General features: G+C 47.1%; 1 protein-coding gene and 1 long non-coding RNA gene across 4 annotated transcripts in view; one reads left to right on the top strand and one right to left on the bottom strand.

Moving 5' to 3' along the window:
- The window catches only part of VASH2 (vasohibin 2), a 62,998-nt gene extending 48,861 nt beyond the window's left edge, over positions 1–14,137 (bottom strand). For 2 of the 3 annotated variants that reach the window (XM_077338874.1, XM_077338885.1), the window contains exons 1-3: positions 13,975–14,135; positions 12,744–13,180; positions 4,826–4,914 (exon numbers count right to left, since the gene is read on the bottom strand). In XM_077338874.1, the coding sequence (XP_077194989.1) occupies positions 4,826–4,914; positions 12,744–13,019 (365 nt within the window). In that variant the 5' untranslated portion in view covers positions 13,020–13,180; positions 13,975–14,135. Of the gene's footprint in view, positions 1–4,825; positions 4,915–12,743; positions 13,181–13,974 lie in introns of all 3 variants that reach the window. The other variant, XM_077338893.1, reaches the window with a different exon arrangement.
- A 134-nt stretch (positions 14,138–14,271) lies between these two features.
- On the top strand, positions 14,272–22,618 carry LOC143838099 (uncharacterized). Its single transcript, XR_013231226.1, has 3 exons — positions 14,272–14,467; positions 17,809–17,903; positions 21,541–22,618. It is a non-coding gene; the product is annotated as an uncharacterized LOC143838099 (long non-coding RNA).
- The last annotated feature ends 3,639 nt before the right edge of the window (positions 22,619–26,257 follow it).

The raw sequence follows: 26,257 nt of genomic DNA, 5'->3' as shown, positions 1-26,257 counted from the left end.
GACTCAAGTTTGGGACCACACAGAATGAGTTGTAGCCTTTCCCTGCTGCACAGCTTCCCTAACTTCAAACTGCTGTTATGAATAATTTAAAGGAGAAATTTCCCCACTGCATCTAGGTTGAGGCACACCCAAAACAAGCCAGGTTTCCAAACTGGAAATGAATTTGGCTAGGTAAGTATATTTTCTTCAGAATCTGAACATTTTCTTATTATCTTTAGTGCTGCTGTGTCCACATAAATACGGCTTCCCTCCCTCTCTCCAGTCGGTATTGTCCTGACTTGGTTTTATCATTTATCTATGTTATTTATAGTCCACCTTTCTCATTGATGCTCGAGGTGTAAATCAATACAGTCAACAGGACAGGATGTCCCATAAGTAATATAATAGCATTAGAATTGCAGATATCTGAAATAAGCCTATGCATTAACATGACATGTTAAATGATACAGAAATTACAAAGTAGAATAATATATGCAGCAACAGATAGTACATACTATACATGGCAGCACAATCCGCAGTCCTTTCCTTTCTGTTACCAATTCTATTGCAGTATAGTCCAATGGTGGTAAAAAGTGCCCTCTTGAATAATTCAGTATCAGGAAGTAACTATTCCTCATGCCAGCACGGCCAACATTATGAGAGGCTGCACTGCACGAGACACAAAAAATATTGTGCTTCTCTCTGCTTTTGTTCCTGCATGAACACCAGTTAGTTAATGCCACCACCTGACTCTAAAGCAGAAGTTAACTAATTAGAAGGAGATGGGCATCCAAGATGGCAACTCTTGTTCTGTCTTCCCCCCCCCCAAAAAAAAAAACATTTGATGAAAATTTTGTTCAAAACATTGGTAAAGAAGGAGGAGGAGGAGGTTCTTATATGCCACTTTTCTGTACCCGAAAGAGTCTCAAAGTAGCTTACAATCGCCTTCCCTTTCCTCTCCCCACAACAGACACCCTGTGAGGTAGGTGAGGCTGAGAGTGCTGTGATGAGCCCAGTGCTGTCGTGATCCCAAGATCAGCCAGCTGGTTGCCTGTGGGGGAGCGCAGAATCAAACCCGGCTTGCCAGATTAGAAGTCCGCAATCCTAACCACTACACCAAGCTGACTTTGCAAAAACCCTTTGACCTAACTAAGAAAGAGGGTTGCCAATTCCAGGCTCAGAAATACCTGGAGATTTGAGAGTAGAACCTGGGAAATGGGATTTAGGGAGGGGAGGGACCTTGGTAGGGTATAACGCCTTAGAGTCCACCTTCTAAAGCAGCTATTTTCTCCAGGAATAAATGCTACACATACATATACATATAAACTATCTGTGTTCCTGGCAACACCCTCCTCACCCTCCTCCTATATGCAATGGCTGGTAACTTCTGCTTCAATATATCTGAAAAAGTGTGCATGCACATGAATGCTTATACCCAGTATAAAGTTGCCACTGGACTCAAACTTTGTTTTTGGTATCACTAATAATTCTGGGAGATCTCCACCCACAATCCTAAAACCCTACAAAGAAAGGGAGAACAGCAAGTTTGGGACATCCTCCCAGAAATCCACCAATGCATTCTGCTCTGGACCTGTTTACGTTGGTATACTCTGTTACCTCTGTTATAGTTTAACTAGGGGCAAAGCCCATTGTCTCCAAGAATACAACGGGCGCTAGAGCTTGGCAGTGGGAAGAGGAAGGGGAGGAGTTGTCCAGTCTGTAAGGGCATGGGGTTGTCATGTGTGTTGTGTGGGAGGTTGTGGTGGCATGGTGGCAAATGAGGCCATGGGTGTGGAGATATGGGTGTCAAGAACCTGTGGTGTGGAATGTTCGTTGAGTGTGGGAGAGGACTGACCTTTGGGAATTTTAGCATACTGGTTACAGACGAGCTTTCCAGAGCCATGTCCTCAGATATGTGAAGGGAAAATCAGACTGGAGACTCTTCTTAGGGGAAGATTACATGGCAACCAATTCCCCCCAGTTCTGCATCATTTCCCTTCTTGTGTGAATTAGGCCACATTCACCGAAATGCCCCTCTGCCCTAATACACATAGGGTAGTCACAGTACACAGGTGTCCACCCAGTTCCTTCTGTCTCCCATATTTTCACTGTTGGTAAAATGTTATGTGCCCACATGGTTGCTCCTTAGAAGAACGGATTTTTGTACCCTATTGCTTACTACCCAAGGAGTCTCAAAGCGGTTTACAAACACCTTTTCCATTTGTCTCTCCACAATAGTCAACCTGTGAGGTATGTAGGGTTGTGAGAGATCTGAGAGAACTGGGAATGGGCCGCAGTGACCCAGCAGGCCTCAGGTGTCTCATTTTCCAATCGTCTTCCCCTTCTCTCCCCATAGCAGACTCCCCATGAGGGAGGTGGGGTAGCGAGCCTCACAGGGAAGCTGGCAACCCTAAGAGGAAGACTGTCTGTGCACAGCAGTCTTGACCTTAGTAAGGTTTTTAATACTGGTTTTTTATTTGCCAGGCCAAGGTTATTTGCCAGTTACTATTTCAGTTACGATGTGTGTCCAGACATTTACTTGTTCTCTATTTAGTTTCAGGCTGTAAATATTTATTTAGATCTTCCTGCACTTTCCAGACTCACAGGACTGATGCTGGTCAGCCTGTCTGCGCCCCAGAATACTAACAGTTGCTGATAAGGGCTGGCCATAACCCATAGGCCAGGAGGGACACTCCTGCACCACTCCCTACCAACTGCAGGCAAAAATGGCTCATTTGAAGGCTGGACTCTGAGGCATTGTACGATTTTGAAGTCCCACTTCCAAACCTCCAGGAATATTTCCAACCCAGGGGTAGCCAACCTACAGGTGTGGCCTGGGGAGCTCCTGGAATTACAGCTCACCTGCAGAGTATAAAGATCAGCTCCCCAGGCAGAAAGGGCTACTTTGGACAGGGTTGTGGTAGAGAAGAAACATTTAAGGCTTCCCACACAGGTTGTTGTTGAATTGAAAGACTTGAGGCCTACTGCACAGGGTTGTTGTGCAGATGAAACAGGAGACAAAAGAGCCAGCTTCCTCTGCAGAATAATACTGTGCAGTGGCCTCAAATCTGCAGAGAGTTGCAAAGAAGAAAGACACATGGCTTGGCTGTGTCTAACCCCCGGGCAGAGCAGTATTTTAAGTGAGAAGGGACTTTTCTGTGGCCTCCCTGTCAGGCAACTGTTTGGCAGAAGGGGAAAGTTCCCCCCTCAAAAGGAGTGCCCTCAGTCTCCCCTGCGTTGCTCTTGGAAAGGCCTCCTTCCCTCAGTCAGGGCCTGTCAGAGGCTCCTTCGCAGCAGGCCTGGAGGGAGGTGAAGGGGAGCGTACTCTGCAGCCTCCGGCCAGCTCTGCCAGGGTTCTGAGGCAATTTGCAGTTGGACATGGCAGTTAGGACAGCCTTGGGGCAAAAAGGGCTGGCACAGCCTATCCAAGCCTCTGTTCTCATCCCCCTTGGCAGCCCTACTGACCTCCTCTCCCTTTGGTGGTCAGGAGCAGACTGGCAGCCAGACTGGGCTAGGTGAATGGAATTTTGGTCTGTCCTGGTGAGGGGCCAATAGGAAGGCACTTTGCGTGCCTCCCATTGGCTGCTTGGCCCTGGATGGACACTCGGAGGGCCCAATCAGGAGCCGCTTCGCCCTCTGAGTTTTTACAAGGTATTCACAGCGCTCTGGCATCTCAGGGTGTCAGTGGAAATTAATCATACCATGATCTTCAACCAGACTGGGATTAATTTTTTTTCTAACATTTGAGGAAGTTAGATGGAGCCCATGATAGGGAGTAGGGGAGCCGCAGCTTTTCTATAGAGGACCATTCACAGGTAATGGCTATTTCTACCACTCTAACATCTGATTCAGTCCCTCTTCTGCAGTACTCTAAGCCAGTGGTCCCCAACCTTTCCGAGGCTGGGGACCGGCAGGGCATCGGGCCGCGCCCCCGCGGGCCGCGCCCGTGCGGGCCACGCCCGCGGATCGGGCCGCGCCCGCGGGCCGCGCCCACGGATCGGGCCGCGCCCGCGGGCCGCGCCCACGCCGCGCCCGCGGATCGGGCCGCGCCCGCGGGCCGCGCCCACGCCGCGCCCGCGGGCCGCGCCCACGCCGCGCCCGCGGATCGGGCCGCGCCCGCGGGCCGCGCCCACGCCGCGCCCGCGGGCCGCGCCCACGCCGCGCCCGCAGATCGGGCCGCGCCTGCGGGCCGCGCCCACGCCGCGCCCGCGGGCCGCGCCCACGCCGCGTCCGCGGATCGGGCCGCACCCGAGCCGCGCCCACGGGCAGCGCCCGCGGATCGGGCCGAGCGGGCATGGCCCGCACAGGCGCGGCCCGGCCCTGATTCCCTCTCCCCGCCTCCCGCAGTAAGCAGCTTCCCGGGCTGCAAGCTTGCGGCCTGGGAAGTTTTTTACTGCGGGGGCGGGGCGGGGAGAGGGAGCTGCGGCCCGGTGCCATGGCCTTTGCGGCCCGCAGGTTGGGGACCACTGCTCTAAGCCTAATGATGAATTTGCCATTTAGATTCTGGTGGCCACAGGACCCTGTGGTTGCCAAGGGGTTAGGCAAGGGGTTAGTGACCTTGAAAATATCTCTTTTGAAATATCTCATTTCAATCACATTAATGGCTCATTATGGGACCCTCAAGACCAAAAAGAGTGCTCCCTGTATAGGAAGCTTTACAAATCTTCCCGCGTGCTGCAAAAGACAGCAAAAAGCACTTTTCTCCTCATTAGCTTCCTACCCTTTTGTCAGATTCATTATTTAATAAATTATGCTCTCCCCAACCCCCAACCCCATTTCATTAAGCACTCAATAGATAAGCTGAACACATCAGCTTTGCATCAGCCTTGCTTTCCAGAAAGGATACTGCAGCATCTTCATGTAATTCTGTATTGCCTGAAGCCATTCTGGGATACTCATGGAAGCCTTGTAGTTTGGCACGGCTGGCACTGAAGGCTGAGCACAAAGAGAGAGAAATGTTTAGTTGGGTTGGGGCCAACCCCCATATTTGCTTTTGTGCTGGGGGGGGGCAGAGACGTACCACAGAAACCCAAATTTGGCAGCCTCTCTGAAAATAAAATCACAGAATTCATGCATATGGAACACTTGATATGTGATTAACCTATCTGATGCATTCAATACCAACCAAACTGTAAATAACTTACTGAGGACTCTGAGCGCTGGTCAGAGAAACATACAGTTCAAGCTACACAGTTCCCCTCTCCTTAGGTGCAAATCAGTCTTCCTTTCCCCCTCCCTCTATTTGGAAGCTCAGCAAGAATGTTAGATGTATGTACAACAGGCTATTATTATTGGAAGGAAACAAAGAAACAGAAGAAAGCTATTTTGTTTGTTTGTTTAGGGATTTATATCCCGCCATTCCCACAAGTGGCTCATGGCAGGTCACAATATACCATCATAAAAATACTCAGTAAAACCCTTCTTAAAACCCAATTGTACAGACAACAGTGGTTTAAAAAAAATAAAAAACCTTCCACTCAGTCCCGATATACTCCTGCCTCGGGGGTTGTGAGGGTTCACCAGATGTTAAGGTCAGCCTGGGGAGGGTTACATGATCTTCTTTGCCCTGGCCTCAACCAAAGACCTGGCAAAAGAGCTCTATCTTACAGGACCTGCAGGCCTGTGACAACTCCATCAGGGCCCATAGCTCATTCCACCTTGGTCGGGGCCAGGACCGAAAAGGCCCTGGCCAAAGCTAGGCAAAGTTCCCTAGGGCCAGGAATCTCCAGCAGATTCATACCCACAAAGAAAAAGGCCCTGTGGGGGGTATAATGAAGTAAGCAGTTCCTCAGGTATACAAGGACACAGGCACTTGCATGCACATAAAGGAGCCCAGTGCATTGTATTGTAAAGGCAAATGGTTCAGCTAAGATGGCTGACTCTGCTTACACTGGGGAAAGTTCATCAGAGTTCACAGAAGACAGTCCATCAAGGGCTACTAGCCATCCTCACTAAACAGAACCTCCATATTCTGAATATCAATAGCTCAGGAGGCAGCGTCTGGGGGATGTGTTGGCCTTTATGCCCTGTTTCTCTCTGCACAAAACAGGCTCTCCTTCAGCAGAAATCCATCAACACAGTAACAACATTAAGAGAATTCCAGGCATTGAGACAAATCCATCCCCAGTACAAGTGAGTGGACAATCCCTCCACCAACTGCAGTGCTATGGCCAGAGAACCCCTCAGCAGAACTCTCCATGCACTGACAGAACACAGCATCGCACCAACACAAACAGGACTCCCTGCTCGATGTCTCTTTCAGTGTCCCTTGCCTGCCCATTCTTGGCTCACTTCCAAGGAGAAGAACTTGTCAGACAGTAGGCTCAGCATGCTGACAACTCACAACTGCTACAACCCTCTGAATTGCTTGTCTGGATGCAGTGTTAGGTCTGCTGTATTGTTTATTATTTGATTTATTTATATATCGACCTCCCAAGACTGGCTCAGGGTGGCATACAAGCAGTGGTCCCCAACCCACGGTCCGGAGACTAGGAACGGTCCGTAGATCAGTCGGTACCAGGTCACGGCTCCTCCTCATCTTCCTCCCCAGCTGCTGCCTCATCGATCCAAGGTTCATTTAAGAATGTATATCTTCACAAGAGTCTTGTGAGGAAGGGTAAACTGAAGAATGAGTAATTGGACCAAGAGCTGTATGGGAAAGTGGTATACAAATCTAATAAATAAGAAGAACAGGGAGTTAAAGACTTCATTTCCCCATATCTTTATCTTTAATGCATTCTTCCCTAGACAAACAGGAGGCACGTGCTGCCCAATCTGAATTTAAGTCTCAATCCCAGCTAAGTGCATTCAGGATGGCACCCTTACGAGCAACTTGATCTAAATTAGGCCCGTCTTTGTTCTAACTACAAGCCTACATTACTAATTCAAGCGGCGCTTTCTAATCTGGAGCATGGGAGAGACATTTCCATCTCTCAGCACCACTCCCAGCCTGGTACAATAGCAGCATATTTACTGCAGCTGTTTGTGCATCCATAGAAGAGAGCCCATTATGATATCCCATGTCAGGGTTCTTTGCCAGAAATTGGCAAACTGACACCGACACATGCAAGAGATGTGTTAAACAGCTGAAGCTTTGGCAGACGTGGCTGGAGACAGTGGCCAGATGCTGGGCGTCTGAGCCACAGGACTGCCTAGTTTCTTTGGTATGAAGAGCTGGAGGAAGAAAGAACACAGGCTGTGCAAAAACCCTTTAAAAACTGATTATCCAGGCTGCGGCCACTGGTTTGCACAGGCTCTTAATGACCTGATCTTTTCCCACTAAAATTGTTATTATTTATACAGCTCTGCACATCAAATCACTGTGGCACTTTGGTTAGATTTTTCTTTCATCCATCCTGATATAATCTCCTTGAAATGTTGGGCTTAGTATAGTTCCTGGGCCGGAGGCATCAGAAGCACCTACTGCCAGTTTTGTTTTCGGATGTTTTCAGTATGCTCTCCCTGACTGATGTCCCCTGGGGTTGTAAAGACTGCTGTTTAGAAAACAAACCCTTGCCCTTCCTGGTTTATTAAATTATATTAAATCTTGCCAGGATAAAATCAGAACTCCTTTGAGGACCAAGATTATAAATACTTCTTTGCATTGAAAGGACTGTCCACAAGCCTCTCAGAGGCAATATTTAGACCTCCGTTTTAGAAAATCCTTTGCCAGAGGATGATCAAGTCACTTACAGGCCAACTTCAAGAATGTTATGTGACTTGGGTCAAGGTGACTGAGAAGATGGTGGCAGAGCAATCCCATAAATACTCAAAGGCCACTTTCACTTTTGATTCACTGGGGCTTCAGGCCAGATTCTGAGATGAAGACAACTTGGCCAACGCTGGCAGACGATCTCAACGCTGAATAAGTGCATATTTCCCCATGCTACTTTTGCTAGACTAACCATTGCTAGACTAATAATAATTCTTTGATGCTGTACATTGTGCCAGATGGAAAATAAGGTAAGATCTTAGAAAAGATCTCAGGTAGGGCACATCAGAGATGCAGAATCTGATTCCAGAACCTGTTGAGTCCCTCAGAACAGTGTATTCATGCCTATGTCTTCCATTTCCATAGATGAGATCATCTAGAGCTACAGCAACGGACAACACCCAGTTCTATATTCCATTAGCTGGGCTCCAAAGGCAGCTGGCGCCATCACAAACTGGGGCCAATGCTGTGGTTAAGAGGGTGTGGGACGAACAATAAGGGATGCATGTTGATGGGGCGGTTTTAACTTTGATGCGACTGGTGCCAAATGAACTCGGGATTTCACAGTACTCAATCTTGTGAACACAGTAACTTCTGAATCATTTATTTTCATTCTTCAGTGTTACCAAGAAGCCTCTTTTTTTTAAAAAAAAGAACAGTACATTTTTGTTCAGAATAAAGTCTGGAAGCATTATGATGGTATGGGATGCCACCAAATAAAGATACTTTGGAAGGTAAGGCTGCTTATCAACTGAGGATTTGGAGGGAGAAAACATGGAGAGGGGAGAGAGATGCCAATGTTCAAATTATGAACATGTGCACTCATGTTTTTGTAAATACATGATTTTAAGTATGACTATCTTGCATCAGAAGAATTGTGTTGCACATAAAAGCTTACTCCTTGAATAAAGCTTGGTTGGCCTTAAAAGTGCTACTGGATTCCAACTTTAAATTCTGGTGCAAGCATTCAAAGTGGGCAGGGCTGCCCTGCTGGACTCAGGATGATCTTGCCTTGCCAGTCAAGTTACTGTAATGTTAAGACTGAATAACTTTCACACAAGCTTGTGGGGGGAGGAGGAGGCTTGAAGACTATGAAACTTCTACTGGTCCAGCTGCAGCTACATGTCAATCGAGGAGTGAAAGCCAGTATGGCATGAGTGATGGAGCAACTTCAGCTGTTACCTGTTTGCTCCTGGGCCCAATTTGAGCATTTCATGGTTTAGAGCCCACAAATCTAAAGGACTGCTTTACCTAGCATCAGTCGTTGGTTTGCCCAAAATTCCACCTTGATAGCTCCTTCTGTCCTTCTTTCCCATAGGACCACTGGGAGAAGTTGGGCATTTGCTCGTGTTACCAGTTCAGGGGAACATCTTGCCTAAGATCATCTGGCAGGCCCCAGGAAGAGGTTGCCAAACCCAGCAACGTAAAATATTTATATTAATATGGCACGTAAAGTATAGCTAGGAGATCCGAGGATTATCTGGCAGCCAGGCAGGGGATGTTTGGAGGTGGTTTGCCATTTCCTACCTCTGCATCATGACCCCTAGTGTCCCTTGGAGGGGCTACTACCCAAATCCTCATAGGTCTCCCATCCAAATACTAGCCAGGATCAGACCTGCTTAGCTTCTGAGATCTGACAGGATCAGCCTTGCCTGGACTATCCAGGTCAGGTCTACCAACATTATAAAGTCTACATGAGAGGACATGGCTGTGTGACAAACCTGCCCAGGAGGTGCTGTCAACTGGTAGGGAACAACCAGAACTTCCCCTATTCCCTCCCATCCCATTCAACAGTCTTTGAGGAGGGTTTTTTTGCTCAAAGCCCAAGGAGAAATGAGTACCAGAAAATATCTTGGCAGGTACCCACACCCCTACACTGGGATACCTTCTCTGGAAAATGTGAGACTCCAGGGGTTTAGCTGGGCTTACAGATAAGAAAACCCCTAGAGTGCAGTAACAAAAATTCAGCCAGTCAAAGCAGGCAACATCTTTGTTGTAATGATAAAACTGCAAGGGTGCTTGACTATCAAGCCATCCTGGGGGTTTTATGATTGCATTTTTCTGGTATTGTTTAAGGTGTCGCTAGACTGAATGCAGCTGAGAGAGTGAGAAATGGCTGCTTGAAGGAAAGAAGGAAAGAAGAGACATGCTCCCCAACCTTTGAGTCTTGCAGGCGTAACAGGTGGCTGGAAGGGCTGGGAATCCTATTTCCATCCCAAGGGTCTCTTGCATCAACTGTTCCATCAATCAGCACAGACGTTTCAACCAGTGCTCACAGGATGGTAATTAGAATTCAGAATGGAAACTTGGGGGGAGGGGAGTATAAAAGGCAACATCTGTTTGAGACTGGCTTGCAGTAGCAACTGGGGTGTTGGAAGCCCACTGAAACCCACCTCCTTTCTGGCCAAGAGGCACTCTGTGTTCCTTGGCTCCAACTCTTTAATAAGAAAATTATCCCTAATCACAGATTCCATTCTTATAACATATGCCAGGATTCTATGCTTTGTAATTTAATGCTTATTTCAACAGTACCATTCATAAGGAATTAGTTCCATCCAGCTGCAAATGCATTGAAATGGATGGACAGGCACTTTTTTAAAAAGTTCAAAAAATAACTATTACTAGATCATTCCTAACATACAAGAGCAGAGATTTTCCAGGCTTAAATAATGTATCATCAGTGACATGAATACAAGAAATTGTGATTTACAACCTGCAAAAAAACAACTGATCCAAACCAGGAGTGATCCATGGGTATTGCAAAGGGGCTTTTATTGTAGATCCACATGCATGTCCCCAGATTTAAGCTATATTTGAATCAAATGGGTTCACATTAATGCACAGAGGGGTCTGCCTCCAGATCCTCAGCCACCAGCTGTTAAAATGAACAGTTGTCTGTACATTGGAATGCTACCATAGAGATTAATCTCTGTGGTAACCATAGATAAAAAGAAGAGAAGGAATCATCCAGGAGAGACCCCACTTTCTCCTACACTGACTTGGTGCAGCATTCTTCAGGATGCTTACAGGGGGATAAACTTCATTGTAGTTTGTGGGCATAGAAGGGTAAAGCCTGTGGGCTTAGAAGGATGGCACTGTCAGCACCGTTGTGACCAGGATGTCGAGCTTTAAAGTTTTTTATTTTTAACAGGATATCTAATCAAAGATTACCTAGCATCTTGTCTTGTTCAGCCAATAGAGGCACATATATTTGCATTGTTAATAAAGAAGAGTAGATCTAGGTTTTTATGCCTTACTTTTCACTACCTGAAGGAGTCTTACAATCCCCTACCATTCTTTCCCCCAATCAGCCACCCTGTGACATGGGTGGGGCTGAGAGCTCTCAGAGAACTGCTCTGTGAGAACAGCCCTAAGAGAACTGTGACTAGTCCAAGGTCACCCAGGTGGCTGCATGTGGGGGAGTGGGGAATCAAACTGGTTCTCCCGTTTACAATCCACCACTCTTTGAGCACCACACCTTGCTTAGTCCCATACTGTGTTCTTCAAATGGACTGCAGAACTCAGGGCCTTTGGTGCAGGATATTCACAGATATGCAAGAAGTATACTTAACAAAGGCTAATTCAGACAGGCAGGTACCTTGATATCAATAGGACACCAATTATTGGTTCTAAATCTAAATTCCATCAGCTCTGGGGAAGACTCGGCCTTCTCACACTGGACTCTTCAGCCTTCTAGATTAGAAACAGGGTTTCAAGAGACTTTCTCTCTGACATGTTGAAACGACTGTAGCAGGTGGAAGCTACACAGGACTTCCCAACGGTTCCTTTGGGTACTTCTGTGCACCTCTCCATTGCGCCATCCTCTGCTCCCTGCTTCACCTTTCTTTCCCACTAAACATAAGTCACTCCTTCATCTGCAGTTGCAAGTCAGGTGAAAGCAAAATGTGAAGAAGAAAGGAGCTAGATCTCATGGTTTCTGAGAACTGCAACCTGCTAGATCTGCTTAGTGAACACATTTCCCTTGTCAATAATAATATTATTATATCACTTTCATCTTATGATATTGGTAATATTATTATCAATGTATTATGATATACCACCCCGAGACATCGCAGTGAAGGGTGGTAAATAAATTGCAAGAATAAATAAATATTGCTATGATTATTTTCCGGTTCAGCCACATAAGAACACCTTCTCTGTTCAGTCACACTGCGCACGCTTGCTTGGGAGTAAAGGCCCGCTGAAGCCAACAGGACTTACCTCTGAAAAAGGCATAGATGCGGGCTGCAAACTGTTGCCTATGGCCCAGCCTTAGGGATGAAGCCACTTGGGGAGCCTCACGCTTTAGCACACAAACAGTTAAGAGAGAAATGCAACCCCCCCCCCCCCACAAACATACACAGAACTGATCCTGGAGACAAAGAACAACACTCAGCAGATGTGTGGAAGGTGATTACTTGGTCAAAGTAAGTGCCTAGAATGGAAATGCCCAGATGACTGTATCACTGGTACCACCCTCAGCCTCAACAGTAATATGCAACTACAAATATTTCTCCCCGGAATAAGAGCAGCAGCTGTTGGACTCCATTTATAGATAATCTCAAGAGCTGGGAATAGTCCACACCTCATGAGCAAAAGCTCCAACACTAAATCTTGTATCCTAAGCTTAAACGTATATTTAATGTTAATAGTCCTCATGGCTACACAGAAATCTTGTATCCTAAGATTAAATATATATTATGTTGAAAGTCCTCATGGCTACACAGAAAGATTCCAGTGCTAGGTTGACACCTCAGCAAAGGCCACAAACCAAAGGGGCTGGAGCAGGTCACAGGGCAAGTCTTCAATGCCCTGATTAGATCCTGTGGCTTTGGATTCCTGTTTCTTTCCAATGTCTTTCTTCACAAAAGGGGCTTAAAAATCTCTTCTGTTCTTTGGGAAACCACCACTTTGGAAGCTGAAACACTCATAAAAATAAAAAGCTATTTGCAAGTATTTGGTTTTGTACATTTTGCATCCTGGTGGCTGCTGCTGAATTTGAGACCATTTTAGAAGAAAACAAGGATGTTGGAGGGTAACAGACAGAACTTACTTTTGGGAGACAGTCTGCATTCCTTATGGTGGCTACCATCTCTCTGCCTGAAGGATGCACTTTTGCCACATGTCCCCACATCCTTTCCCAGGTTTGCCCATCAAGAGGAAAGCCGCTTTTGTTGACAAGGAAAAGCACCCCTCCATCTTTGTCTTCCTCTTCTGAGCCCCCATTGTTCGCTGTACTGATGGGTCGAGCGTGCGTGCTCCTGGAGCGGCCCCCCTTCTCTCCTTTGGGTTGGGAGCTGCGGGAAGCATTGGCGCTGGATCCTGTCATTGTGAGTTTCGTGGGAGTAAGCAGTCCAGACACAGCGGGGGCGGGAGAGCACAGGCTGCTCAACACCCCGGCCAAGCCATCTTCTCCGTCCCGTTTCCTGCCTAAGGAGTCACTTGCTAACAGCAGCCACGAAGATCACTCTTTCCTCTTGCAGACAGAATCTGAAAATATAGCCAAGGGTGGAAGGCAAACACACGTGAGCAGAAGACAGGGCCATAGGAAGAGTCTGAGCAAAGCCATCGGGTTCTCGCCAGCAGCTGGTTCAGGGAGATGCTGGAGAGCCCTTTCTGTTGGCAGCTGCAGTTCCCAAACAATAGGGTGGGAGCAGTCAAGGCTCTGGTACCTACCCGGTTCACCTGGGTCTGCAAACAAAAGAGGAGGCCCCTGAGAGCCTCTCTGTGGCTCACTGGGGCAAGAGCAGGCAGCAGAACTCTTTGCTCGCTCTCTGTGCTGGGAACTATGGCACAAAAAGAAAGGGAACCTGCTGCCCGGCTGTGTCCCTCCTTAACCATCCTGTCCCAGCTTGTAATCAGTCTCTTATACAGAGAGGTTGGGGAAAGGGGAAACAGCTACTATGGCGCGCTGGGCTCCTTCCAAGGAGGAGGGGATTCAAATGTCCAAGGCAGGGACATCCCTGCCCCTTTCAGGGAAGAAGATCCCAGGTGAGAGGAGATCCGATCCAGCCTCGCTATGCGCCTCTGCACGTTCATCCTGCTTCATGTCCTCTCCGTGCGGAGACTGCCGGCTCCGGAAAGCCAGCATACGATAGGCATCTGCAGCAGCAGATCGGAGGGAACTGGGGATTCCTTTTAGCTCCCAATCTGTGGTACGGCATGGCCTGGGGAGTCCGGGGAGAGGGCTCTCCCGTTGCCATCCTTCCATCTCTTTCCCCTCCCCCACCGCCACTTGCTTTACTACGAGGACCCCACCCATTCCCCCAACGGGGCTCCGTCACCTGGCCGCGGCGGGATTCATTGCACCGGGGTCTCGCCAGGCGGTTGTGGCTGATGCTGCTGCAGCGGATTCCGTCGCGTTCGCCTCATTCCATGTTCCATGATCAAGTGTTCCTCTCTGACATGTAACCATGTTACCCGGCAGCCGCCGACGTTCGGAGCGCCCCCATTGGGCACCGCAACAAAGAAGGGCGGGGCAGACTGGAGCGCGGAGCCTCTCCCCGCGGCATTGCCGGACTCTGATTGGCTGTTGATCCGCCAGCCGAGCAAGGCCAGCCCGGGAAATGTGATCGCTCGCGCATTGAGAGCTTTCCCCGCGCAGTCAGTGGTTATTCCGAGCCCAGGAGCATCGGACCCCGACTCTAGTAGCTCACACAGCCTATGAGGGAGCTTGACATACATCTTTCCCCAGCACTGTCGGTATTCTACAAATCACGCGGAAGTTTTGTTTAGTTACCCAAAATAATTATGGCGTGATAACTACGATTCACATGCGTAAGTACACTGATAAATAAGTCCTGGCTCCCCAAATTCGCCGTATTCATATGTGTCTTGCCAACACTATGTAAAATTATTCTACAGGCTGGTAAATAAAACTGTTCTATTTAAAAACAAAAGATGTATTATTTATTTGGTTTTTAGGGCGGCTCGCAGAAGAATAAAATGCAGTACAATATTGTTGTTGTTATGTGCGAAGTCGTGTCCGACCCATCGCGACCCCATGGACAATGATCCTCCAGGCCTTCCTGTCCTCTACCATTCCTTGAAGTCCATTTAAGTTTGCACCTACTGCTTCAGTGACTCCATCCAGCCACCTCATTCTCTGTCGTCCCCTTCTTCTTTTGCCTTCAATCGCTCCCAGCATTAGGCTCTTCTCCAGGGAGTCCTTCCTTCTCATGAGGTGGCCAAAGTGTTTGAGTTTCATCTTCAGGATCTGGCCTTCTAAAGAGCAGTCAGGGTTGATCTCCTCTAGGACTGACCGGTTTGTTCGCCTTGCAGTACAATATATACACAAATAAATAATATAAAATTTAAAATTCAATAAGTTTACATACACAAAAAAATGTATTTTTGGTTCAGGCCCCAGGCCTTATCTTTCACCAGTTAGGGTGACAAAAACATATACAAATTGGCTGCACTTATACGCTTTATAATTCATCTCATTCCTAAAAAGAAATCAAATTCATATAAGAGAGTCACAGTCTGAGTTTCTGCCTAAAGAAATGCTTATCAGTACAGCTGAGAACAGCACAGAACAAGAACACTTTCCCATTTGCTTCGTGCATTCCGAGTTGTAATTTTTATAAATGGCCATTGTATTCAGAGCAAGTGATGTGACTAGCATAGATTCAAATGTATCTAACTAATCAAAGAACAAAGAATCATAGTTCTAACATAGTGTTTCATGCCAAATGAACTGACAACGAGTAACCAAACAGAAGGCATTTTAATCATTTACATAATAAAAGCAACACCCTCCAGCACCATTTATATTTCTAATTTTTAATCTGGAAATTACAGCTGGAAAAAAATGCAGCTGCTAGGGTCCTCACTAAGACACCATGGAGGGCCCACGTTCAGTCAGTTCTTCGACACCTGCACTGGTTACCAGTCTGTTTCCGGGTCTAGTTCAAGGTATCGGTACTGACCTTTAAGGCTATACATGGTCCGGGTCCTACTTACCTGTGGGACTGCTTGGTTGCTTATGCCCCCCGCAGGGCCCTTTGCTCTGCAGGTATGAATCTACTGGTTGTTCCAGGCTCCCGGGACATTCACCTGGTCTCAACCTAGGCCAGGGCCTTTTCAGTCCTGGCCCCAACCTGGTAGAATAAGCTCCAGGAAGAGCTGAGTTGTCAACTTTCCGCAGAGCCTACAAGACGGAGCTCTTCCACCAGGCATATGGTTGAGGCCAGGGGTGGAGTCCCGGTATTCCATCTGAGGATCCCCCCCCTCAAGGTTTGAGCCAGATATGGCACCTATCTCCCAATGGAAGAGGACTTGGTCTCTGGCTGGATGAGGAGGGAAGGGATTGGGAGTAGGGTTGTGCATGGCGGCATCTGAATCGGCTGTTCCGGGATGACACAGCCAGCGGCAAGTTACGCACGGGCGCCTCCCCCTCCCTCCCACCCGCGCAGTGCAGTGCTGGCTGCGTCAGCCTGGAACAGCCGATTCAGACGCCGTCGAACAATTAGAAGCTTTATAATGTAATCACCTGCTGCTTTTGTTTTTGTAATGGAGGATTTTATGGGATTTTATTGTATTTTAATGTTTTTATTGCTGTGAACCGCCCACAAGACCATTGGAAGTGCAGCAGTATACAAACTGAAAAATAAAATAAATAAATCTTTACACCCCCACGCTAGCTGAAGAACTGTGCATGACATGACCAGGGGATCCTGACAGGAGACTTTGGGGGCTGAACTAGAAGTTACCATATAACTGACCATGTGATTGTATTGTAATTAGAGATATAAATGCTTTGTTTTAGAGAGCCTGCCTTTTTGGATCACTCCTTTTCCTGCAGGGAGCCTATTCCTCAGCTGATGGGGGAAAAGATCTTTTGGTTTCTTACTCTTAGTGTTTTGTTTAATCGGAGTGTTGGGGTCACCAAGTTAAGGAACCTGTTTGACTAAAACTTTAGTCAGCACCTTCACATTCCCCTGGAATATGTGCAGGAGTAACAGAGGGTCTGCATAAGTGATTAAAACCATATAGTTCGCAGCACTGAACAGGACTTCAAACACAGCTTTAAAACTTAACCCAGTTTATTCTGCAAGACCTCTTCTTCCCTTAATGTGGCCAGACACTAACAAAGACTGGCTAACAAGCCTTGCTGGTGTCACCCTGGCTGCATGCTGGGTTTACTCAGCACCAGCTAGGGCATGAACATGGCAGCCTTCTGGGGCCAGAGTTGCCTGGGAAGGGCCCATGTCCTTATGCCGCAGGGCTTGTGAGATCAAGCTGCTTTGAAAGGTCTGGAAGAAGTTGCATGGACTGTGTTATTTCAGCCGGAGATCTGAGACATTTGACTCTGGGCTTTCTGAGTTCTTATTGTGTTTTTATATTTAATAGAATATATCATTATTGTCATAAACTATAGGCTCCCATGGAAAGGTGGGTGTACATTTATAAGTATGTACAAGGGACAGGACAGAATAATCACCCTATAGTTGCACAGGTGATACTGCACAAGTTTCCAGGGAGATTAATTCCTGTATTGTCCCATGTGTAAATGTAACCAACATATATGAAGAGGCTGAGGTTAATAGTTACTTCCCAGTGGATGCATAGGCAGTACACCTGCATGACGGGGGTTTTTATATGCCTCTCAATGTTTTTTTACACACAAAAAATATATTTTGCATTACTTTCCATAAACAATTGTACAGGTTCAGCGAACAAACCCCAGTGAGTTTCTAGAGAATGTGGTAGGGAACACATTACTTAAAGAAGTTAAAGAGAATGTGGCCCTCAGCCAAAAGAGCTCAATGGATGCCGAATCTGTCACATTCGGGGTGGGAGGAGGGGAGAGACCAGCAGCTTTCATGGCTTAATTTCTGAAATGTAGTGCTAGAACTTAAATAGGAAACTGAATCAGTCTCTCCCATCAGTGTGAGGAAGATATTTTGAAATGAAAAAGTGATAATTTTTGCTTCTGGCTATAAACTTCAAATGTGACTGCTAAGATTTAAAATCACTGTGAAGTAGCCCAGTTGTGTTAGCTTTCCTTTCTGTCAGATGGGCAGTGGCATAATCTGGGTTTTACAAAAGGCCCATTATAGGGATCAGTGGATTTGATCTTTTAGACCTCAGATTCCCTTTTTAATCTATTCCAGATGGCTGATGGGGATGATGCCAAATGCTAGACCCTGGAAGCTGCAAGCAGTTCAGGAAGCAAAGTTATTTTTATGCAGACATGTCACATTTTCAGGTTAGTTCCAGGTTATTTTATACACATTGAACTTTTACAAAACTAATAATGGTTCACACTTTCACTATTATGGCAAAGTGATTGATTTATCACACCAAAATCCACTGGAATGCCACTGGTCTTGCAGATATTTGGATGTGGAAACTTTAGAAAAAGATAAGCCAACAGTGGGTAAGATATCTCCAGGTTCTGAAACATTGAGGAAACCCCATGTCTTGAACTCTCTGGAGGAAATGCAGCCTAAAAACACACTGAAAACATAGATAAGACAAATCTTACCCATCAAATGCATCCACTCATACAATTAACACTTATGAAATGTGTGCTGCTTTCATCCAGTTTGAATTTTCATTGACAGAAGGAATATGTTTGACTAATGCTGTAAGTTAGGAATTCCCAACCAGTGGTCCATGAACCCATGTTCTGTCTCCCCCCCCCCCAGTCCTTCTTGAGCCTGCCTGTAAAAGTGGGTAGTGATGTCACTTCCAGTGAAATGTAACCTCTGGGAGGCATGACAGGGAGGTGTGGCCAGCTGACATCACTTCTGGGGATTGTCAAAGCCTGAAACAGTATTTCAGGGGCTCCTCCATGGTCAAAAGGTTGAAATAGATTGTTATAAGTATTGCGAGCTACTTTCTGGGTAAGACTAAGTCAAAACTGAAGGTCAACCAAGTTTAATATCCCATTTCCTGAAGTGGCCGGGCAATTGCTTCCAAAAATTTCATTAGTAGAACACGGAGACCACAGTTCCTCCAATTGTTTAACTCCAGCAATTAATATTCAGAGTTCCAATATTCATGGAGATTAATCCATTGAAAGGTGGTATGTTCAAGCCAGCTGCTGGAATATGCTGCTGTGTGAAATCCTAATGAGGTTTTATAAAAATCAATGACTCTCTTGCTATAATTTTACCCAACAGTAAAAATTATCTCCAGGTTTACTCTTGAACTACTTTACATATACACACACCCAATTTACATACTTCCACATGCATATTCAGTAGTGTTATTACCTGGACAAATACCATTTCATAACTGATTTATTCAGTTGCTGGTCTCCAAATCCAGAAAGTATTTTATCATACTTTAATGTTAAATATATACGTCTTCAATGAAATTGGTCCAGAAAAGGCTAGAAGGGGAGATCTTAGGCAAATATAATTAGGTGTAGAAAATATCATTCTGGGTCAAGGTTCATTATCTGCATAACGGTTGAAACATGGAGGTGGAAACCCTGAGTATGAAAACAACACACTGTCTAGACTTGGATCACTCTCTCTGTCTCTCTCTCTTTCTCTCAATGAGACATATTATTTATTTAGTCTGCAGGAAGCACGTTTACTTTTTAATCCTGAGTCATTTAATGAGATAGCTGGTGCCGTTTTACAACTTTCACAGACTTAAGGTCAGGTTGAACGGTAGACAGTACAGACTATTAACTTGACCAAGAAGACTTCATACTTCGTTCTGGGGAAGCACCTGGTCTCTGCCAGCTGCCTGATGCAGCTCTGTGTCTTCCTGGCTTAGCAGAGATGTGGGGGGACCTGAGAATCCTACTGATGGGGTCACAAGGAAGCTGTCCGCCAAACTGTGCCTCCTTAAAGGGCAGCAGCCCATGTCTCAGTTCAAGGCTTGGGCATTTCCAGATGTCACGAGAGATGAGGATATGAATGGCAGCCAATATGGGTGTGTTAAGTGCCCTCAAGATTCTTCTAATGTGGAAACCCTGTGAGTAATGCCCTCCAAACGTCCCATTGTTAAGTCTTGCCCAGGACTTGCAAACTGAGGGCTGTGGCCTCCTTTATTAAGTCAATTCATATAATGTTGTTCTTCCTCTTTTCATTCTGCCTTCAACTTTTCCTAGTGTCTTTTCCAGTGAGCCTTGTCTTTTCTTAATGTAACCAAAGTATGATAGCCTCACTTTGGTCATTTTAGTTTCTAGGGAGAGTTCAGGCTTGATTTCATAGAGAACCTACTTGTCTTTTTGGCAGTCTATCATATCTGTAAAACTCTCCTCCAGCGTCACATTTCAAAGGAATCTACTTCCTTCGTTTTGACTGTCTTCACTGTCCAGCTTTCATACCCATAGTGATTAATACTATAGTATGAATGATTTTTTATTACATGTTAAGTTTTTTACTATTTACATTTTAAACATAAGCCACTCTGAACCATAAGGAAGGGTGGCATATAAATGAAATAATGACAATAGCCTGCCGTTCCACAAATTATCTTAACCTTAGTCCGCAGTAACACATTCTTACCCACAGGGAACGTTTCCAGCTCCTTCATAGCTGCCCTTCCCAGTCCCAATTTTTAAACATTTCAATTTCTTCAGCCTCAGAGTTCTTCAGCCCCACCAGTCATCGCCTTTGGCTTCCTGATGTTCCACTGATAATGATCACTTGGAGGCCTCAGGGTGAGGCTGGCCTGATGCCAGCAGAGAGCTCTCTGTGTAGGTTGATCCAACAGGGGGAGGTATGACTGCACTGTGGCTCAGCACAGGATTGGCCATCATGGATACAAACGGGGGGGGGGGGAGGCACAGGTGGAGAAAGGCAGAACCCCACTCAAGCTGGGTAGATTCTGGGCCTACCCATTTGCATGGTGAAAATAGCTGTGGAGAAGGGGGTGCTTCTGGATCAGGGGTCATAAATTACTTGTGTAGGCCTCTGTAAAGCTTTGAGAGGTAGTCTAAACATTCAGATGTAAACCTTTTGGCCTTGCCTTGTTTTTCTTTTGGGGGGGGGACACCCAAAACCACTAATCAACCTCTCTACTGCTCTCTGAGTCATTAACACGTTTGTTTTATGTTAATGGAGGGAGATAGCGCCAAGCAATACCCTGAGGAGCCCGCTCTTCTCTTGCCTCTCATCAGTAATCATCTCTGTTAATTCCTGTTGGTCTGGAATTACTGAAGCCCATCATTAGCACCAGCACCGGGGAGCCCAGCTAAAGTAAACTGGCTGTGTGGGTTTTGTGGGGGCTGCACAGTGTTTCATTACAGCAGAAAGCAACATTCAGGAAGGGCACTGCTAACAATGCTTCTCTTTGCCGTGAATGTGCTGTGTGTTCAAGATTTCCAGGCCTGTTAACTCCTGGCTTCTGTCTGTGCTGACAACAGATGAAACAGATATTTTCTGACTGAATTGCCTCAACCTCTTGCCAGTGTTCCCCTTCCTTCCTCCACAGAGGGCACCAGCAGACGAATGTAGTTAAATCAATCTTCACTGCTCCACTGAGACTTGAAGAAAAGTCTGAGGCCTCATTGCTCAGGCATGCAGGCCCCAAGATCCTTCTTCTCAGCCCACAGATCATATGGCCTGGCTAAGTCCTTTTAGACTTACCTCACAAGGCTGTTGTAAATCAAAGCTAAAGATTGTGAGGAATGTGGTACTTTCCAGATATCATAATGCCCCCCTGCAAATGGCTTAGGGGGAGTTTACAAGCAACCTCTCAGGTAGTCTGCGTGAAGTACAGGAGTACTATGTGTGCACACTGGTTGCTGAGTGTACATTTTTGCTGCAGCCTTTTATGCTCTTATAGAACAAATCATATATTTTAATAAATCATTTGAATATGCCACCTTTCCTGCCAACGACAATTTCTCAAGATGCTTATGAAAATCTGACCAACAGGAAGCAAACCATGAGGATTTAAGATGAAAAACCACCAGAGGGGAAGAACTGCTATACTAATTTCCCTCCAGAAAATCCCCCTTATAAATATGCTGCCAAATGGCTTTCTGAGAAGAATGGCCCTATAGCTCCTGCAGGAAAGAGACATGGTCGGCCTTCTCTGCACATCGTCAGGGAGCGCAATCCATACTGAACAAAAGCAAGGCCGAGGCTGTGGTTGATCTTACAGTTTTCAGGGGAGGATTCAGCAAGGAGGCAGCCCTGGGAGGATCTAAGTTTATGAACAGATTCAAGTATCGGCTATAAAGACAAAAAAGGTGCCCTGATTTGGACCCAGAAGCAATAGCAGAAACCAGTGTTGCTGTTTCTGACCAATTGTAGCTTCTAATCTAAAGAGTATCCAAGAGCAGCCCCACATACATTTGGAGTAGCCTAGCCTGAAGGTTACAAAAGCATGGACTCCTGTTGCCAGATCCGCAGAACTCAGGGAAGGAGATATTTCTACACCAAATGCAGCTGATGGAAAGTGTGTATGCTGCAGATAGACAGCCTTGGCTGAACGCCACTAGCTTTCAGAGGAATATGCTGCCACCTACTGAATAAATTGTTAACGTGTTTTCCATTCAATTGCCTGAACTTTTCATCTGGGAAAAAGGACGCAGTGTATGTGGAAATAAAAGGACTGCTCAGTTGTGGGCTTTCACACTATGTGGCACTAAATAGTTTCCCCATCACAGCTAAATACTCTGTATTCAAATAAGCTAGCCAGGAATGATGTGAAGCATTGGTTTTTAGTAAAAGGCGTAAGATTTATGTGATCTGAAAAGAAACCAGAATATGAGAAGGGTTGGTTTTTATACCGCACTTTTCTCTACACTTTCTCTCAAAGTATCTTACAAGCACCTTCTCTTCCTCTCCCCACAGCAGTCACCTTGAGGCTGAAATAGTTCTTAGAAAACTGTGACTGATCTGAGGTGACAAATAAAAGTCCTAATGAGGTTAAGTCTGATGACATAGGCAGAATCTTATAAAGCAGGGGTAGTCAACCTGTGGTCCTCCAGATATCAATGGACTACAATTCCCATGAGCCCGTGAGCATTTGCTGGCAGGGGCTCATGGGAATTGTAGTCTATGAACATCTGGAGCACCACAGGTTGACTACCGCTGTTGTAAAAGTCACCTGTCATTGTCCAGAAGCAAAATTTGTAGTCACTGGCTCTTTGTACACAGGTGTTTTCTTTTGCTTTCCCCAGGCATGTCCACCAGATTTTGTCATTCTGCATTGTTTTCCTTTCTTCAATGCTCAGTTCACTTTCTGGTTGTTGTTTCCCCAGGCTTCATTAGCGCTTTTGTGCCAATTTTTCTTTTGTTTTTCTTCCAAGCCCAGAGTAATTCAAAACTGTAGATTCCCTGAGACTTCCCCAGCTTGGTGCAATGGTTAGGAGTAAGGACTTCTAATCTGGCAAGCCAGGTTTGATTCCGCTCTTCCCCACATGCAGCCATCTCGGTGACTTTGGCCTCGCCACAGCACTGATAAAGCTGTTCTGACCAAGCAGTAACATCAGGGCTCTTTCAGCCTCACCCACCTCACAGGGTGTCTATTGTGGGGAGAGGATAGGGAAGGTGAATGTAAGCCACTTTGAGACTCCTTTGGTTTGAGAAAAGCAGCACATAAGAAACAAGTCTTCTTCTGTTGCTGCTGCTACCCGTCCGAGGTCACTCCTCTGCCCACATCAAGGTTATTCTGCCCACTCTGCACATTCCACCATCTTCCTCCATTCATCGGTGTACAAGTTCCATTTTCCCCTCATTTAAATTTTTTTTACATGCAGCATGAAGCTAGTAACATGAGTATATCACTTGTCTTGGATCACTGAATTTAATAAAATTACAGGGGAAAAGTTTAAAAGGAGCGGCATGAGGTTTTGTTCCCTGCTATTGACCTGAAAAGAAGATTGGAGAGGAGGCAAATGGCAGGATTCCCTAGCACACACACACACAAAAAGAGGATTTCAGTGCTGCATGCACACAAGATAAAGGGGGAGGGATCACTAGTGCGGAATGAAACTGAAATGAGATATAAAGACAGCCAGACGCTGAGATGGGAAGCCTAAAGCTTTAGAAACATTTTTGCCTTTAATGCTTTAGTGAACAAAGTTTTGGGGGTAACCATTTTGGCAGTTTTCAGAAGACTAACATTAAAATGGCAGTTGAGCCACATGGACCTTCTGCAAACTGCCAAACTTAAGAATTGATTGGGTTCAAGCCATTTGGATGATAGAGTGCAATCAGTGCAATCAGTACAGGACAGGCTTTTAAAAACTGCCAAGATTATGACCATTGTGCAGGATCAAAATAAAGGTAAAGGTAAAGGTATCCCCTGTGCAAGCACCGAGTCATGTCTGACCCTTGGGGTGACGCCCTCTAGCGTTTTCATGGCAGACTCAATACGGGGTGGTTTGCCAGTGCCTTCCCCAGTCATGACCGTTTACCCCCCAGCAAGCTGGGTACTCATTTTACCGACCTCGGAAGGATGGAAGGCTGAGTCGACCTTGAGCCGGCTGCTGGGATTGAACTCCCAGCCTCATGGGCAAAGCTGTCAGATGGCTGCCTTACCACTCTGTGCCACAAGAGGCTCTTGTGCCACAAGAGGCTCTCTCAGGATCAAAATAAAGAATCACAAATAAAGAATCACACTTCTCGGTCCTCCATCAGCCCCGGCTCCATGATAGGGGGGGTGGGGTGGCGATCCTAGTCCGGGACAGCTATGCCTTCAGGGCTCTCCCAGCACCATCGATCCCAGGAGTTGAATGTGTCGGCCTGACGTGGGAATCGGTCGAGAACGTGGCCATCTGGGCGGTGTACCGTTCACCGTTCACCCACTGCCCCGCCCGATGCCCTGCTGGGCCTGCTGGAGGCGGCGGCCGCCTGGACATTGCAGTTCCCCAAATTATTAATTTTGGGGGACTTTAATGTCCATGCGGATTCGTCGGCTCCAGGACTTGGCCTGGACCTGGTGTCGGCCATGGCGACACTGGGGTTCTCGCAATTTGTTGCTGGTCCCACTCATCAGGCTGGCCACACCCTGGATCTGATCTTCGGTGCTGGTGTTGAGATCGATCTGGTGGCTAACAACATCGTTCCGTGGTCTGACCACCATACCCTGAAGGCTCGCCTACGGATGCCACCCCTCCCCTGTTTGGGTGACGGACGCATTTTAGTCCGCCCACGGAGACTTATGGAATCCGAAGGATTCCTGAATGCTCTGCGGGACCCGATGCCCTCCGGTGTCTCGTTGGAGGCCTTGGTGGAGGACTGGCAGTCCCGCCTGTTGGCCGCCATTGACGAGATAGCTCCTGAGCGCCCTCTCCGCCCTCGCCTCAAGCAGGCCCCGTGGTTTACCGCGGAGCTTCGGGAGAGGAAGAGGGAGGTGAGACGGCTAGAGCGAGTGTGGCGGAAGACCCGCGACGAAGCTACTAGAACATCTCATCGCACGCTTATGAGGGCGTATGAGATGGCGGTGAAAGCGGCAAAGTGTGACTACTTTGCTGCGGAAATCGCGTCCGCTAGCTCTCGCCCAGCCCAATTATTTAGGATAGTTCGGACCCTTACTGCCCTCGAAGGAGGGCATCAAAATAGTAGTCAATTGGAACTAGGCTGCGAGGCTTTTGCGAGCTATTTTGCGGATAAGATCTTGTCGCTCCGTCGTGACCTTACTGCCACAGTTGATACAGTTCGTGAACTAGAAGCTCCGTGGCCGTTACGGGGGATCAGGTTTGATGGCTTCAGGCGGCTCTCTTTATCCGAAGTGGACAAATTGCTAGGGTCGGTGAGGGCGACCACTTGCCCCCTTGATCCCTGTCCTTCGACCACTTGATCCCTGTCCGTCGTGGTTGCTTAAGATCAGCGACCCACGGATAGGTGTTCCCCTGAGGGAGATTATAAACCTCTCCCTTACATCGGGAGAATTCCCTCAGCGGCTCAAGGAGGCAGTGGTTCGCCCTCTTCTGAAAAAACCATCGCTGAATCCGCGGAACCCCGCCAGCTACCGCCCGGTATCGCATCTTGCATTCCTGGGCAAGGTGGTTGAGAGGGCCGCCGCGGACCAGCTCCTAGCATTTTTGGAGGAAACTTCGGCCCTTAATCCATACCAGTCTGGCTTCCGTCCTGGCCATGGGGTGGAGACTGTGCTGGTCGCCCTGACAGATGATCTCCGGCGCCAGCTGGACCGGGGCGGGTCGGCCATTCTCGTGCTATTAGACCTGTCAGCCGCATTTGATGTGGTTGACCACGAGCTCTTGGTTCACCGCCTCGCTGATACTGGGATTGGAAGGGTGGCTCTTAAATGGCTATCCTCCTTTCTAGAGAACAGATCACAGAGGGTCGCTGTGGGGGAGGAGTTATCCGACTCCTTTGCACTCCCATGTGGGGTGCCACAGGGAGCGGTGCTCTCCCCCACGTTATTTAACATCTATATGCGTCCCCTGGCTCAGCTGGTACGGAGTTATGGGCTTGGGTGTCACCAGTACGCTGATGATACCCAGCTCTATCTCTTGATGGATGACCGGCCAGATCTCCCCCCAGAAAAATTCGCCAGTTGTTTGGAAGCAGTGGCTGGATGGATCAGGAAGAGCCGCCTGAGACTCAACCCCTCCAAGACGGAGGTCCTTTGGCTAGGCCGAAGGGAGCAGGAACAGGAAGCGCGTCTTCCCTGCCT

Source organism: Paroedura picta, chromosome 1 (assembly GCF_049243985.1).
Source record: "Paroedura picta isolate Pp20150507F chromosome 1, Ppicta_v3.0, whole genome shotgun sequence".
NCBI lineage: Eukaryota > Metazoa > Chordata > Lepidosauria > Squamata > Gekkonidae > Paroedura > Paroedura picta.
This window is presented reverse-complemented; position numbering and strand designations above follow the sequence as displayed.